The sequence below is a fragment of the Bidens hawaiensis genome, unplaced genomic scaffold (genome assembly GCF_021521415.1).
Source record: "Bidens hawaiensis isolate Kalapana, Puna unplaced genomic scaffold, B.hawaiensis_p1.1 tig00042291_1, whole genome shotgun sequence".
Classification (NCBI taxonomy): domain Eukaryota; kingdom Viridiplantae; phylum Streptophyta; class Magnoliopsida; order Asterales; family Asteraceae; genus Bidens; species Bidens hawaiensis.
Window position 1 is genome coordinate 116,701 of NW_027497486.1, and position 17,779 is coordinate 134,479.

General features: G+C 34.1%; 1 protein-coding gene, 1 non-coding gene and 1 pseudogene across 3 annotated transcripts; 2 read left to right on the top strand and 1 right to left on the bottom strand.

Moving 5' to 3' along the window:
* The first annotated feature begins 799 nt into the window (after nt 1-799).
* On the top strand, nt 800-873 carry TRNAI-UAU (transfer RNA isoleucine (anticodon UAU)). Its single transcript has one exon. It is a non-coding gene; the product is annotated as a tRNA-Ile (tRNA).
* Nucleotides 874-950: 77 nt separating this feature from the next.
* Nucleotides 951-3,861, top strand: LOC143593520 (protein IQ-DOMAIN 10-like). The gene is made up of 5 exons (XM_077073131.1): nt 951-1,272; nt 1,439-1,597; nt 2,237-2,464; nt 3,294-3,407; nt 3,495-3,861. The coding sequence occupies exons 1-5, from the start codon at nt 1,198-1,200 to the stop codon at nt 3,729-3,731; spliced, it is 813 nt and encodes a 270-aa protein (XP_076929246.1). The 5' UTR covers nt 951-1,197; the 3' UTR covers nt 3,732-3,861.
* Nucleotides 3,862-12,099: 8,238 nt separating this feature from the next.
* Nucleotides 12,100-13,974, bottom strand: LOC143593523 (transcription factor TCP4 pseudogene; annotated as a pseudogene). Its single transcript, XR_013146120.1, has 2 exons — nt 12,821-13,974; nt 12,100-12,410 (listed from the first exon to the last, which is right to left on the bottom strand). The product of XR_013146120.1 is annotated as a transcription factor TCP4 pseudogene (transcript).
* Between the last annotated feature and the right edge of the window lie 3,805 nt (nt 13,975-17,779).

A 17,779-nucleotide genomic window follows, 5' to 3' on the forward strand; every position in this document is an offset into this window, starting at 1 on the left:
TTTAGCGTGATATACCTCTATAGTTATTTAAAAACATTATTTATGTATAATAAACAAAACATTTGCGATAAATTAAAATATGTGTTTTTTTTTTGCCTAAATCCATCCACTTATGTAGTGAATTCATCATTTAACTTCCGCAATAGATATATACATTTGCGATAGAAAAAGCTTATGTACGAAGGAAAGTGGATGCAAGACCTAGAGTTACGTATCTCATGACTATGCCGTTGAAAAAATGTATCTCATGATTAGGCTATGGGGGTATACATTCACGCTCCTTAACTCCACGTAGGCATCACATCACATGCTTTACCTCATTTAACTCTACTTTACATAAAGAAATTGTTTAACTCCCCTTTACCTCTCTTTACCTAATGTAAAATCGATATTTAAATTATTATGTGTGTAGAGGATTTTAAAGCCCGTTAATATTTTAACTCACATTGGATTTAACGTTCCTTAACTCATGAAGGAAGTTAAAGTATATCCTGGGCCTTATAGACATGAGTTTCACATGACTGTATTAGTATAACATTTCTAGACCATCTCTTAACTAAAAAATGTGTGTATTGTATTAAGTTTTTTCCAAAATTAACATTTAATTAATTAGATCTTTTTATCCATCATCACTCACGTTTAATAAAAGTAATCTGTTTCGATGATGATAAATAAATATGTTTAATACAGTTATGTGAATGAGTAATAAAATTTTCATTTCACACATCCATGTTTTTAACGTTTTACAACAATATTAAAGTTCGATTATAGGAAAAACGTCATCAAGAAAAACACACAAAGTCCCGTAGCTCAGTTGGTTAGAGCGTTGGTCTTATGAGCCGAAGGTCGCGGGTTCGAGCCCCGCCGGGACTATAAAAGTTAAAATTTTTATTTTCAATAAACTTTTTAGAAACATATCAGTTGAGGTTTCATTTTCTTTTGTAGGTCTAATGTCCAATTATTAAGGTTCAGAGGATCAAAACCTTTGATCTTAATCTTGTTCATCCATCATCTTCCGAGGTTACTTCTCACCTAATCAAACCCCATCTTATTCTATCATATTATCATCAAATTCTCAATCCTCATGTCTATGCCCCACCACCCTCTTCTCTATCTATTATTATTATTATTACTCTCACACCTGTTTCCCATCTTCCATCTTCACAACTTCTTCATCTCGGATTCCGCTAGACTCAGATGGGCGCTTGCAGGTGGGTTAAGAGGTTATTCGGCGTTAAAAGAAAGAACGAAAACCGACCCGAAAAAAGAGAGGTAAAGTAAATAAACACCTTTCAAGCTCAAAACTAACTCAACTTGTATTATTATGTATTAATGTGTTTAGTAATACTAACTTATTGTTAGTAGTATTGTTTAATAAGTAAAGAACATTAACTAGTATTGTGTTTTAAAGCTGTCATATGTTTTTGACTTATGGCAGATTCAACAAGATTCCAAGATTTCAAACGGATCAAGAAGCCGAGATTCTTCTGTGAGAGAATCAAGTTCTCGTGTCGGTAGTATGAAAGTTATCGGTCGAAGCACGGGAACAAGGGAGTTTGCTGCTACTCGGATACAAAACGCATATCGCTCTTATCGGGTATACATTTTCTTAATTCACAAATAATATTACTCGTTTTCATTAGACTTAGAGGTTGTTTGACAACTTTATGCTGAACCATTAAGAGACATGACTGATTAAGAAGTAGCATTTGAATTGTTCAACATGTTTCTTAAGTTTACCTATTAATAAGTTCCATGAACCATTAAAAAGTTACACGTTTGTAACTAATTAACTTATCGAAGAATCATAAGGAGCTTTCGTAAGGAATCCCAAATACCCACTTAATGGAATTAGTAAGAGGCTACCAAACAACCGTTTACATTAATTGGGAGTGATAACGTACAAATAAGATTTAACATACACACAATACGATGTGAAGAGAAAAATTAATATATGCGATTATACTTTCGTAATTACCCGTAATTGAGTAATTGTACCACAACAAAAATACAACTAGAGGAATAATAATTTCGTTACTTATATTTTGTTGTATGTAATAACTATACTTAAGAGTAAATACGAAAATGTTTGGGAGTCATTTTTTTTCTTCAATGTATATGTTTCACACAATAAAACTTGTTTGTATTTTATCAACCCTACATTTTTATTGTAATAATATTATTTTTATTGTATAATAATTAATGAAAAAAGTATTTATATATGTGTTTTGTGTAGGCGAGAAAAGCGGTACGTTGCTTGAAAGGAACATCAAGATTTCAAGAATTAATAGAGGCGGATGCACTTACAAAACAAGCTTCTTCTGCTCTTAATAAAATACATTTTTGGAGCAAAATTCAAATGGAAATAAGAAACCGCCGCCATTGGATGGTGGCTGAAGGGCGGATGAAACAAAGGAAGTTTGAGAATCAAGTTAAATTTGAGTCTAAACTTCATGAACTTGAGGTATAAATTAATCTTTTCCTGTGTAAATCAAATCAAAACGGGTTATAATCCGAACTTGTTTAGGCCTAATGCTAACCCGCTTCTTAAGGGGGTAAACGAAACCAAAATAAACAACAAAACCGAGCCAAAATAACCGAACACGTAAAGTGAACCGACTTTTAAAACAAAACCAAACCCATAAAAACAAAAAAAAATGACTTTTGCTATTGAACTAATGGATTATAATTTTTATAATTGAATGTTAAGTCATTTATAATAGCTAGTAAAATCATGAAGTTCAAACATTTTATGTTCAAATGTATAAGTTATTAACAAAACTATTTAGGCCCAACTCATTTTAAGAAGTCTAATTTTAAATTCAAATATAAAACCGAAAAAAATTGAAACTCGGCTGTTTTAAAAGACAGAAAAAACCTAAATTTTGGTTTTTCATTTGGTTTGAACTCCAAAACTAACTCATGCATAGCCCTATGTGTTCATGTTGTAAGAGTTTAGTAAATTAGTAATTGATGCTCCTATCAGACACCTCGTAAGACCCTCCGGGGCGTTATGAGGGTGTTTTGGGGCCAAAAATGGCTTGTACGCTTTATACATAGCGCTTCGAACTCACCTCTTTCTTAAAGCAAAAAAGAAGTCCTGACCAATAAAGTGATCATGAAGGGGTGCTATCACCATTCACCACTACACATGGTCTAACACTCACAAGAAAAATATTTTTGCATTATCAAGAGACGTACTTGATGAAAACTTTCATAAACAGTGCCTTATCTTTTGCTAGTTTTAAGAAAACACCCCCAACATTTTGAAACCTTATTTTATTTGCCAATAGGTTGAATGGTGCGGTGGGCCCGAGACAATGGAAGAGATCGTGTCAAGAATGCAACAACGTGAGGAAGCCACAAACAAACGTGAACGAGCAATGGCCTACGCTTTCTATCACCAAGTACACATATACCCATCTTTTATAATCATAATAATAATCAAATCAATAGTTTTAAAACTTACCTTTTGTTTTTAATATTATATCTAGTGGAGGGCAAACTCAAATAGATATTTTGGACAAGCTTATTATGATCTAAGCAAAGAGAGTTGGGGGTGGAGTTGGAAGGAGCGGTGGATTGCGGTGTGCCCGTGGGAGGCTCGGGTAGTGGTTCGGGCTAAACCGGGTAAGAAAACAAAGAGTGGCAACGATGGTGCACCGAAGATAGTGGTTGCGGTGAAAACTCATGTGAGTAATGGAAAGGATATGATTAAAGGTGCGAATTGAAATGATATGGATACAAAACTTAACAAGTTTTGGTGGTTTGTGAGTGGTTTATGATTTTGATTTGTAAAATATAATTTGGTGTGTTATTATTTAATTGAGCTGATTTACGGAATTATTTGGTTACAAAAATTTATGTAGAGAACTAATATGTAAGATATTTACATGCCTTTTCCAATGTTCTTTATGTCTATATTTTATAATGTCAATGTACGCGTTTGTTTCAATGTTCTTATGTCTATTTTCTTTTTCGGTTTAAAGGTTCTGCCACAACGTGTGGATCATAAAAACTAGTTGTTTTTATGATAGTGGTTGCGGTGAAAACTCATGTGAGTAATGGAAAGGATATGATTAAAGGTGCGAATTGAAATGATATGGATACAAAACTTAACAAGTTTTGGTGGTTTGTGAGTGGTTTATGATTTTGATTTGTAAAATATAATTTGGTGTGTTATTATTTAATTGAGCTGATTTACGGAATTATTTGGTTACAAAAATTTATGTAGAGAACTAATATGTAAGATATTTACATGCCTTTTCCAATGTTCTTTATGTCTATTTTTTATAATGTCAATGTACGCGTTTGTTTCAATGTTCTTATGTCTATTTTCTTTTTCGGTTTAAAGGTTCTGTCACAACGTGTGGATCATAAAAACTAGTTGTTTATCAATTATCATCAAAACCATTGGGATATGTGTGAAAAGATTGTATTTTGTTCCCATGACATGTCTTCATCAACCATAAAGAAACTCAACCATGAATAAACGGTCTTTACTCTTTATCGCCAAACGGATTAACTTTTTTGAATTAAACCAATATTTAAGAAAATTAATAATAACAATAACTTTTTAGACAGGGGCCTATGCCAAAGCTACAAAATTTATAAAACATTTAAGGGGTTTGGACTGGATGTGGTGTTAGATGATGCCGGGCTGATTACTTGAAACTAGATTCATTTCCGTTAGTGTGGATAGAAAATTGATGTATGAATATTTTATATATAATCTTACATAAGTATAACAAAGGGTAGTTTAACGTTGTTAGAAACTTGAAATTAATAAATCTATAGAATGATTATAAGTTTAGTTTGATCTTTTAATTTCAAATCGGTTTTCAGATGACTTTAAGATAATGTTTCAGGAATCCCTTAATAGGGAAATTTAAAACATATAAGATACATGCTGAAAATTTCGGCAACCCAACGACTACTCGAGGGCAAGAGAATGATTATGAGTAACAACACTCATCTCTAATCCCACCGATACTCGAGCGTAAGAAGCATGTTATTAAGGACATTATGAGTGGCAAAATTCATATCATATCATATCCGACTCATTATCATCCTTAATTTATAGTTCACTTATTTACCTTTCTTGAGAAAACTAGATTAAGAACTTTTTTCTAGTAAAATCAAAGTTCTTTTTTTTTCGATTAAGCTACTGGTTTCTTTGGTATGTTTGTGGTGTTTTGTTGGATGTTTCTAGCGTCTCGCTAGCTTGGTTTGGGTTTTAATGAATTAAAATTGCCCTTACACAAAAAAAATATAAATGGCAGCTTTCAAGGTCTACATTTGTCCTCAAAATCATGCCAGCCAAAATCAAATTAAAGCCACATGCATACTTCAAGGCTGAATATAATCACAAAAAAAGAACATAATCATCCACAAATCACCAATAAAGCCACGAAAACGACTTACTACCCGATGCATCCAAGCAATGATGGAGAGTTTGTAGACGCATAGATTTACCCATTCGCTCTTCATCGTTCGTTTTATAGGTTTTTTAGTTATTGTTCAAATTTCACCTTCATTATTCATTACCATGATCAACAATTTTCATTAGATTTGTAACAAGTAGAAAGGAAATGTAGCACACTGTTCATTAATCATAACCTATGTCGCCAAGTGCCTAGTCGTCGTGTTTGAATGATTCGAATGCAACAAAATAATGGCCTTTCAGTTTTTACAATATGAAATTGGTCACTAAATTATCTCCAGAACCAAACTAAACCACAATTGAAACTGGCTAATTATATAAGTATAGTTTTTCATTATTATTTGAATATGATATCCAATAAAAGTTTATTGTAAATGACTAAGAGTAAGAGGTATACAATAAGATTGTTTTAGGTATTTTTAAAGAGGGAAAAATGTGGGTTGGGGGAGAGGGAGGGAGTGAGTTGCACGTGAGAGAAATGGGAAAGTCATTGGCAAAGAATGGATAAAAACGAGATGTAAGGTGTTGTGAGTAGAGAAAAGAGAAAATATTCATTTTTTAAACTCCAATATCAATTAGGGTAGCCGGTTAGGTTTGTAGGTATCATAATTAGGACGCCAAAGAGGACCAAGTAGTCGTACAAGGGTGTATTTAATTTTTGTTTTTTCTCAAAGAGTGCCGTTATTTGGTTGTTGACGGCTCAATTCGACGTTTTTAATTAAGATTATGAGTTGAGCCGCTAATTACAATTCCAGAAAATGACCAATCAATAGACCAATTTGACGGTTTGGTTTTGATAGGTTGAACATTTCAAATGATTTTGTTCATTTTTCAAATCCTCAGTTTGTTATAAAATGATTAAGAGGTTTCATGATTATAGTGCATTTACATAACTATATATCACAAAAACAAAAATAAATAAAATAACAGAAAGTTGAAAGATATTTACACAGTTTCAATTTCAAAGCTTGACCGAACATTTAAACATGTAAACCATCGAAACCGGAACACGAATACTACTTAGTACTTAAACTGGCCAACTTGCTTCAGTGTAGGGTTAGTCAGTTTCAACTTTTAATGAATACTGACTACTGATGTACAAATGAAGACCCTAACCAGGATATGAACTTTGAAAGAAGAGGTTCACTTATTTACCCTAACCTGAGAGAATTCAATTCAAACTTGTTTTTAGTAAAATGGGTGTTTGACAAAAGTCACACAATCTAGTTTGCTAAAAAACAACATATATGTCTTAATTTGCCCTCAAAACCATGCCAACCTAAACCAGCTAAAGCCAAATATTATCACAAAAGAAGAACATTATTATCCACAAAAATCCAATAAGAAGCAATGAAAACGACTTATTGCTACCCGAAGCATCCAAGCATCGATTAGACTCCATGATTCACGCTTATCACATTCTTTTTGTAGACTTCTTAATTATTGTTCAAATTTCACCATCATTATTCATTATCATCATCAACAGTTTTCATAATATTTGTAACATGTAGAAAGAAAATACATCACGCTTTTCATAACATAACCCATGTGCCCAAATTTGGAATTGTAACCGAAGGAAACAATATTATTGTAAATGCTTGCCCTTCTCATTAAACATATCCCATAATATAGTGACAATATATAACCTTCTATAACTACAAAGTTATATGATAATTATGATTACAAATATTATCTTAAAATACCTTTATTCAATTACCCCCCCGCAGTCTAAGCGGCGGTGGCCTGTTGACAAAGAGGAGGGCGAATGCTAAGACTGGAGCGGAAATCGTTGAAAAGTATCTTCAGAAGTCCTTTCTTGAAGATATTTGCAATCTGGTAGCGGGTAGGTACATTAACGACCCTCAAGTTACCACGATGAACCTGCTCTCGAACAAAGTGAATATCTAATTTGATGTGTTTGGTACGTTGATGTTGCACGGGATTCCCAGACAGATAGATGGCACTTACATTATCACAATAAACTAAAGTGGCATGCGATAATGGTTTGTGAAGCTCTAACAAGAGATTAGTAACCAACAAATTTCTGTGACGACATTTGCAGTACCTCGGCACTCGAGCGAGAGTCAATAGCTTGTCGTTTATGTTAGGGGTCATTTAATAATATGATCCTGACCGTTACCCTGGCAGCTAGGATTCCTAGCTAGAGGCGAGATCCTGAACTAACTAACTATGTTTGTTATTTTTATATTGTGCTTGTAGATTACGCAAGACTCTAATGGCCTACAACGTCTAGATGACTTATTCTACCTAAATGCTCGGGGAAACAGCTGAAATACACGTGGGATGGAGTCTGAGTCGTTAATTATTCATGGCGGCTAGGGTTCCCGGATTTATAGCACCTTTTGTTATTTTCATTTCCTATATAAATGGGGCTATTGAGAACGGTATAGAACACAATCTGCACTCATAATATTCACACATGTATTATAGATTTCATTCCCAACTAGTTACCGAGTTGTAACCACCATTTTCATGACCCTTACCCTGGCAGCTAAGATTCCTAGCTAGAGGCGGGATCCTGAACTAACTAACTATGTTTGTTATATTTATATTGTGCTTGTAGGTTACGCAAGACTCAAACGGTATACAACAGCTAGATGACTTATTCTACCTAAAATCTCTGGGAAACAACTCAGATACACACGGGATGAAGAATGAGTCGTTAGTTGTTCATAGCGGCTAGGGTTCCCGGATTTGTAACACTTTTTTTTATTTTCATTTCCTATATAAATGTGGCTATTGAGAACGTCAAAGGACACATTCTGCACTCACAATACTCACGCTTGTATTCTATCTTTCGTTCTCAACTAGTTCCCGAACTGTAACCACCATTTTCATTAATAAACTAAGGTAAGGGATAATTTTCCCCTCCCGAGGTTGTTTTCTGAGAATACTCATCGGCATTTAAGGTTTTTTCCTCGCTATATCGCTGCGCTAACCTTTACTTTTACCGCATTTGTCAACTATATTACTTACCACTTACCTCACTACTGAAAAGCACACTACCTCACTTCATTAATTGACTCAAATATTGCTTGGGTAATTTTTGATCAAAACAGTTTAGATGACCAAGATATGAGATTTTCCTCCAAATAAACACTATATCCATATCCAGACGTTGAGCGACGGGTGTCGGACAACCTGCCTAGTCTGCATCAGTTTAAGCACGCAAGGACGGAGTAGGAGAGGAGCCTAGAGTTATGCCAAGCGAAGCAGTGCCTTTTAGATACGTAAGATGCGATGGAGGGCATCCCAATGTGAGATCTTAGGAGAATACATGTGAATGAAAATCTGTTGGACCGCATAGGAAATATTCAGACTAGGGGCGGATGTACGGCAAAGGCAGGGGTAGCACCCGCTACCCCTCAACTTTTCCGGCGTAGAGGAATTTCTATTTTTTTTTTTTTACGTTTTAAGTATTACTCTACCCCTGAGGTTATATTATGTTTCCCCTGAATTTAGCGAAGAAGATGGAACGGCAAATATAACTCAGGAACATATTTGAAGACCGGTGAAGAAGATGGAGCTCGTGTGTTGTTTTAAGGAATTAATTTTCATTGTTTCATTTAGGCCCTCCATATTTTACTTTATAATTTATTTGGTCCCAATGTATTTAAAAGAAATTTATATAATACCTCCTTTTAGTTTCCTGTATGCCTACTGTTCTAAGGGTTAACTTTATAATTTATTTGCATGCTCATTGCCCATTTAGTTTATAATAATTTATTTGCATGCTCATTGTTTCAAAGATATTTAGTATCGTATGTAGACGACTTTAGGAACTTTTCATCATCTTTAACCATGTTAATTGTCTTAGCATTACATGGAAGTTAGGATTATGAACTTTAGGTTTCATGACTTATTTTTCATAAAAAGTTATATTTATTTTAATAACTGAAACTTTTAACATTTGATTTTCAAGTACAAAAAAAATATTTTGAACTACAATATGCTACTATTTTAAATTAAAAATTTTATGTAAACATTGTCTTTAATTTGATTTATAGTTAGTACCGTCATTTTGTTGCATCACATCAAGTCATAAGCAAATAATATTTTTCTAAATTTATTAATATTCGTCATTTTCATGGTTTTAGTTACATATAAATTATAAGCAATTAATATCTTTAGCTTAATTTTGTGTATACCCTTTGTAAATCAAGGAATCGACTAGCCTTCATATACAAACTGCAATATCTTCTTCCCTAAGAATCAAAGACCGACATGCTCATTATTCTACTTCTCCTTCGATTAACCATTGTTTGAAAATCGTGTTGGCCATCCGTGTTTGAAAACAAAAAGCATCGACCGTCGGATTGTAAAAAACTTCGCCGACAACCTCTTTCAATAAAAGACGTCGCAGTAAAAAAATTCCGTTACCCTTGAAATTATGTACTAGATCACCCACTGATTCAGACATGTAAAAGTTAGATATTGCAAAGCACATGCTAAACTGCGCAATAATGTCGGGTCGTCAAACACGGGGCTATCAGAATGACTGAGTTTGGGTTTAGTATCCACTGACGTGGGAACCGACTTACAAGATTCCATGTCGGCTCGATAAAGAATGTCATTCGTATAAGCCTATTGTGATAAAAGTAGTTGGTTACCCGTCCGGGAGACCGAGATACCTAAAAAATAGCTGAGTGGGCCCAAATCCTTCATTGCAAATTCACTAGACAGACTACTCATGAGGCGTGCTTGTAGTTGGTCTGAGGATGTAGTAAGAATGATATTGTCCACATAGATAAGGAGATATACAGTGTGGCCATGATGATAAATAAATAGAGAACTGTTACAACGGCTCTGTGTGAAACCCATGATAAGGACAAAATCGGTGAATCGTTAGTACCAAGCTCGGGGTGTCTGTTTAAGACCATAAATGGATTTCTTTAGTCGACAATCGTGATATGAAAAGTCCCTATGCCGAACACCAAGTGGTTGATGCATGTAACCGTTTCATAAAGTGAGCCGTGGAGAAAAACATTAGTGACATCAAGCTAGTGAATGGGCAACTGCTAGGGATAATACTGTGCGTATGGTAGCCGGTTTGACAACCAGACTAAATGTTTCACCACAATCCACGCCAATTTGTTGGTTACGCCCATCACAAAATCACCAAGCCTTGTAGCGTTCCAAGGTGCCATCAAACTTGAACTTGTGACGAATAATCCACATGCCGCGTAATATATTCATATCAGGCTGGCTTGAAAATAAATACCATGTCTTATTTTTAATAAGAACATTAAACTCGACGGTCATGGTGTTATGCCATTACGGAGTGGATAAAGCAATCTTTGGGGTTTTGGGAATATGGATAATAGACGAAGAGGTGATGTTGAATAGTTGTTTAGGTTTAACAATTCCATCCATAGAACGGGTGCAAATGGTTCGGGTCGTGGCAGGCCGTGGTGGTGGAACTGGGTCTGATGTGAGTGGCACAGAGGTATGAGTGGGAACAAATCGGTAGTGGTCTCGGAATGAGTAAGTGTTTATAATAGGATCGTTTTAAGTGTTTTTAAGGAGGGAGGCATGTGAACTATGAGAGAGAGGGAGTGAGTTGCGGGTGAAAGAAACGGGAAAGTTCTTGGCCAAGAATGGATAAAAACGAAATGTGAGACATAGTCACATAGTGAGGAGAGAAGACTCGTTTTAGGAGAGAAACTGATATGTGTGTGTATGTGTGTGTGAGAGAGGGGGGGGGGGGGGGGGTGCCACAAAGACACGTTTTTAGACCCCAAAATCAACGAAGGCTTGCAGGTTAGCCGGTTAGGCTTGTAGATATCATCATTAGGACATCAAAGAGGACCAAGTAGTCATAGAAGGCTTGTATTTAATTTTTGTTGTCGTTCTTTCTTAAATAACGTTGTTATCACGTTGTTTATGGTTCAATTCAACATTTTTGTTTGAGATTATGAGTTGACCCGCTAACTACAGTTTCAAGAAATAACAAACCAACAGACCAGATTGACGGTTCAGTTTTGACAGGTTGAAATTTTCAAAAGATTTTTTGATCCTTTATAGAAATAATTGGTTTGTATTAAAATGAGAAGAGGTTTCATGATTATTATATATTACAGAAACAAAAATCTGTAAAATAATAGAAAGCTAAATGCCGCTTACATAGTTTCTAGTTCAAAGCTTGACTGAACAGTTAAACATGTAAACCATCAAAACCGAACCATAAACAAACTATTTAGAACTTAAACCGGCCAACTTACTTAAGTTGCTACAACAGCATCAACATATATGGTAGCTTTCAAGGTCTTAATTTGTCCTCAAAATCATGCCAACTAAAAGTCTAAAACCATATTAAATCCACATGCAGACTTCAAGACTGAATATTATCACAAAAAAAGAACATTATCATGATATCATCCACAAAATCACCAATAAGAAGCAACGACAACGACTTATTGCTAACCGAAGCATCCAAGCATTGACGGAGACATAACCGCAAGATTAGACTCCACGATTGACACTTATCACATTCTTTTTGTAGACTTCTCAATTATTGTTCAAATTTCACCATCATTATTCATTATCATCATCAACAGTTTTCATCATATTTGTAACAAGTAGAAATAAAATATATCACACTATTCATAACATAACATGACCCATGTGCCCAAATCTAGAATTGTAACCAAACATCCCTCAAAACGACAATTTCAAGATTCTGTCATAGGAAACAGTGATAATGAGCACACAATAGTCTAGAAATAGAAAACAACAGATAATTTAATCCAAACAAACATAGTCTAGAGCCAACACACAAAGCTCAATTTAAACATGAACACTCCATTATTATATTAAAACAAACTGTGATTAAAAAAACCTGAAAATCAAACTCAGATTTCTTCTTCTCACTTTGTAGCAAGCAGCCATTTGATTCACCAATCTGTCACATTATGCGCCTCTCTCCCTAGAAAGCAGCAAACTTTTCCTAAAACATTTGTTAAATTTCATAAAAATTAAATTAAAGTGAACAATAAACGGTGAGATTCAGTACAAATAGAACCTAAAACGAAAAGCATACAATGAACTTCAGTAATTATGCTAACACTAGAGCAATTATTATTACGTTTTAGTCTTTAGTAATTATAAATAAGCTACAACGTAATTATTATTCCAAAATAATTTTTAGCTAGCAAAATTATTATTACGCTACAACAAAATAAATAAAGAAGTGTAATAATTACTTTAGTTAAAAACCACAACATAATGAGAAAAATTACTCTACCGTCAAATATAATTACCCTGATGTTAATATAATTACTTTACTTAATATAATTATTCTAGTTATTTGTAATCTTACAAAAAAAGAGCATATAATAATTAAATAGGAAAACTGACCTTTTGGAGAGACAATCACGCGAACCGGTGATTCATCAATGGCGCGAATCGGAGGAACCAGAGGACGGCTTATCAGACAAGCCGTCATGTTCCTCCTCCTCACCTCGGATTCGTGCTGGGACATCAGACCCTGAAAACCCGCCCACGCCCGAACCAAACCCGGGCACGGAAAACGGGTTATTAAACCCCAGGCTTTGATGCGGCGGGTACACACCCGCACCAACAAACGGTAGCGGATCCACCCACGCACGAACCGGAGGTGAGTTACTGGACTGAAGGGGTCCCCTCTGTGAAATGTAGTTTAACAACTGATTATTCGTCAGTTGCCCGAACATCGCCGGAGCATTAGAATTAACCATAAACCCGAACCCACCGTTCTCCGGCCAACCCGACCCATCAAAATAAACATTATTATTATTACTATTATTATTATTATTAATATTATTATTCCCGGGTTGGTGTTGGGTTATCGGATCTTGAATTGATTGCAGTGACAGCTTAAGATCTTGATTATTATTATTATTATTATTCACCGGAAAAAAAGACTTGACGGAATCTAAAGATTCCGGCAAGAATCTCGAATTCTGAGAACAACCCATTTGATTATTAATATTATTATTATTATTATCCTGATCTGGGTTTTGATCAATTGGCGCCAAACTGGTGGGAGTCCAAGGCGGAAGCTCAGCGAGTTCATCAATGGAAGCTTTAGCTTTTTTAATAAGCCAGTCAACGGCTTTACTGGGCCGGTCATAGCCGAGCCGATCTTGGACATCGTAGAATTGTATAGCCGTGTGAGCCGAGAGCCGCACGCGCCGGTCTCGTGGGCCCTTAGCCGTACAGACTTTACTGTGCCGGTCTTTTAATCCGGTTGACCGTACAATGTGGCCGCCTTGTACCTTCACTCTCTCGCCGGCTTGGCGACTGGGTCTTGACGGCTTGGCGGCTTTGTTTACCGGCTGGTAATGATAATTTTCATCCATTTGTTTTTCCGGTATGTTGGGTGCATATTCAGTAAAATAATAATAATTATTATTATTAGTAGTAGTAACAAAGTATATAATATTAAAATTATGTAATATATAACACTAGTTAAGGCTAACCCATGACTGAAGAAAAAAAAACAGGGTTTTGGGTGATAAGAGTAGGTGGGTTGTACAGTACAAGTGGTGGTGGTGGTTTGTGGTGGTTGTGAACAGTAGTATTATTATTATTATTAAATGGTGGGGGCTACAAGATAGAGAAAGAAAAGACTTTTGGATGGAATTGGCAGCTGCCTCAGCTACTACAGAAAAAAATCAACAAATTTAATGTTAGAGCAGGGTTATTACTTTCGATTATTATATGCTTAATGCATATCTTTCGATTATTATATGCTTATTATAATACTTCTTCCATCTCATTAAAACTTAAAAGTGTAACTATTTAAAAACACATGATTTAAGATAGATTAAATAATTATTTTTTGTTTATTAAATGAAAATAACGTTTTTAAAAATTGAATACATTAATATTGTTTATTAATATTAGTTGTGTGTGTTTAATGATAAACTTAAAAATTGATTAATAAATTTTAAAAGTAAACATTTGTAATAAGACAAAAAAAAAATATTGCTACTTTTAATAGGACTAAGAGAGTATTATATATACTCTCCTCGTCCTTCTTTAAGTGTCGTGGTTTGAAAAACATAAGTGTCAAAGTAGAATGAATGATTATTTTTTTTGTTTATTAAATGACAATAATGTTCTTGAAAATTAGGTCTATCAATATTGTTTATTAATGTTAGTTGCATTTGTTTAAATGTAAACTTGGAAATTAACTAATAAATTTTGAAAGTGGACATTTGTAATAAGACAAATAAAAAATGACGCATTGACATTTTTAATGAGACGGATGAAATATTTTTTTTAAACAATCAACGAATACTAGTTAAATTCATCATATCGGGACACTCGTCTTCTGATCCGAAAAAAACCTCACCTAACGCCAACACCTGCGAGCACTCGCCCAAAGGCATCGGCGAGATAAAACATGTTTAGCTCAAAGATCCAATTAGTGAACACATACTCGCCTAGTCTCCCATCATCACCCTATGCCATCAAAACTAAATGATAAGAGTAAAAATCAAATTTGAATTACATGATACACGAAATTTTTCTTGCCACTTTACCACAAGCTTATTGGCATGTTTATTACTTTATTACATTTCATCTCTTTTGATTGTTATATGTTTGTTATAATATTATATTTATTAAAATATAATATATCTATTTTTTTTAATTTATGGTGTTTATATATTTATTAAGCTGTAGAGGTACATTCTAAATGGAACAAAGCTTAATGTCTTGAATTCGATTAATATAAATTATACTCTGGACAAACCCAAGTGAAAGGTAGCTCACTAAGATTAAGGATACCAAAATTTTATAAATAAAAAATCAATACTCTAAGATTTGTTGGTTTAAACAATTAAACTTTTATATAGGTTTGCTTGGTTATAATTTGGGTTGTGTAAAATTTTTTTGTATAAAAATAGAATTAAACATGTCTCAAATGAGACTTAAACCCATAACCTTTTGGTTGAAAGTAATACCCCTTTACTACTAAACCAAGCTAGTGGTCATGTAATTAGGTTTAAACATTAAATATACATATTCTTGTTAATAAAAATAAATATAATTTAAAAAAAATTCGGGCCTAACGGGGTGTCGGGCCTGTGGCCGTCGACCACCCTGCCACCCCTATGGGCCGGCCCCGGATTTGGAATTGGGATGCATGTTGAGTCTGCTGCTGGAGGTCATGCAGAGAGGGAGATTTGATGTGGAATTGGGACGTTGTTGAAGTTGTTGCCGGAGGACATGTGGCTAAAGATTAATAACCATTAGGAACTTTACCAATCGAGTGTGGTCGTTGTTAGGTATTAATCAGAGCAACAACAACACACACACACAAAAGCATATAAACAAGACATGGGAATGTCATGTTATTCTGTCAAGGTGATCTTAGTCTGCACGCCACAGCTAAGGTTTCTTTATTATACTCAATACAAGATTGCAATTACGTATTACAAGAAGATAAATAGACTAAGAGCATTCTAAGCCTATTCTCTATATTTCTGTGAGGGGGTTTTGTAAATTATATGGTATAATTATGAGTGGTTGTGAGTAGATGACAAAGAAAATGTAATATGGGAAAGCCAAATTTGGGGTTTAATAATTTTTTAAAGTGATTCTGAGTGAAAGAGAGATAAAAGATAATGATAAAGATATAAAAAATATTATTTAATTAAACAAGAGAGAGAAAATACAATAAATTTTAGTGTAATTATATATATATATATATATATATATATATATATATATATATGATAGGGAATAGGCTGAGAAGATTAGGATTTCTTACTTGTTACTTAACTATTGAGAAACATAAATATGGGCCTACTTAACATTTAAGAAAAGCAGGCTCCAATAGCTCCTCCATGTGAACCATATGATCCAAAGCCCAAAGGCTTCAATTCATCAATGGCTCAAGTTTTAGGTTCAAATTGAAACTGCTCATGGTATCACAACCGATAATTTAGTAATGAATCCTTCATTGGATAAGTTTGTTGAACGTATACGGCCAAACATGCATTATTACTATTTTCCAGGTCAATATTTTTTTAGGTGAACTTATGGCCTCTTGTTTGTTTTCATCTTTATATATGTATCAGGATCTATGACACTTTATGCATTCACTATCTTGATAGGCAGCTATCAAGGAGATATTGCCAAGTTGGCCTGGCCAGGGCTAGTGAGGGCTACTTAAGTAACATGTCAACTTTAAAAATTAGTGACCCGACCACAATAACTTTTTTTTTGTTTATATCTAATTTTCTTTTACACAATGTGAGTTTGATTCAAATAAGAAGTTTGCTTATCATACAGAAAGGCATGATAAAGGTTAATACGCACGTTATGATTCCAGGTGAGTCAATTTTTAGATGGGTCAACATAAATTTACCTTTTTTATTTGTCTATTTAATTATTTGTCCATATAGCTTATAAGTTAGATTTTGTTAAGAAAAATATCTATACGTTTGAAATTTATAACCTAACCAATGGCTCGATTTTTGGTCCAAAGAACACTACATTATCAATTTTTGTTATCATTGTGATGCTTGTGTTTATGGCTAGTTTTAGCATCTAGTTCTGGTAAAGAATTACTGAAAACCCAGCTACTTTTTAATATATATATATATATATATATATAGATATCGAGAAAGACTAAGTAGTTACAATTAATAAAAGAAATGATACAATAAATAAAAAATGGTGATGATGTAACAATATTGTTTGGCTGTTTTTTGTGTTTCTTATTTGGTGGCTTTTTTTTGTTTTTTTTTGTTTTTGTGATGTGATATCAAACTAGACATTTTTTTTATTGCTTTTAGACCCGAGTTTTAAAAGGCAAATCTCAATGTTTAATCTCTGAAATCGATTCAATATGTAAAATTTATGAATCCAATTTACATATTGAATTGATTGCAGAGATTAAACATCGAGATCTACCATTTAGAACTTACGTCTAGAGTTCTTGGCTAAGATGGTAAGCTATCGTAATGTTCTAAAGTTTTAGCTAACACATACAAGTAGTCACCCCTAGCCTAGTTAACGTGTTTAAGCCTAGTCATCGGGTCTGGCTTAGTTATCACATGAAGTACTAGTTATCGGAGATACCCTCAGTTATCACGTTCAACTTGGTTATCTTAGTTAAATAGTTTAGTTTTTGCGCCATATAGCTATTGTATAATTAAATTACACATGTAGTCTAAAGTTATTGCATCTAGTATGCGATCACTTGATTAGGCGATAAGTTAATTAGTAGAGTTTTTCGATAATGATGGTGATGCGAGAACCTAGTTTCACGATAACTTAGAGAGGCAATAACTTAGCATGGCTTCAAGAGAACTTGGATAA

Bases quoted from the DNA above. Each gene is read 5' to 3' on its own strand.
- LOC143593520 (XM_077073131.1), top strand. From the start codon at position 1,198: ATGGGCGCTTGCAGGTGGGTTAAGAGGTTATTCGGCGTTAAAAGAAAG. The intron at 1,598-2,236 runs GTATACATTTTC...TGTTTTGTGTAG, and splicing joins ACGCATATCGCTCTTATCGG to GCGAGAAAAGCGGTACGTTG. The intron at 3,408-3,494 runs GTACACATATAC...TATTATATCTAG, and splicing joins CCTACGCTTTCTATCACCAA to TGGAGGGCAAACTCAAATAG.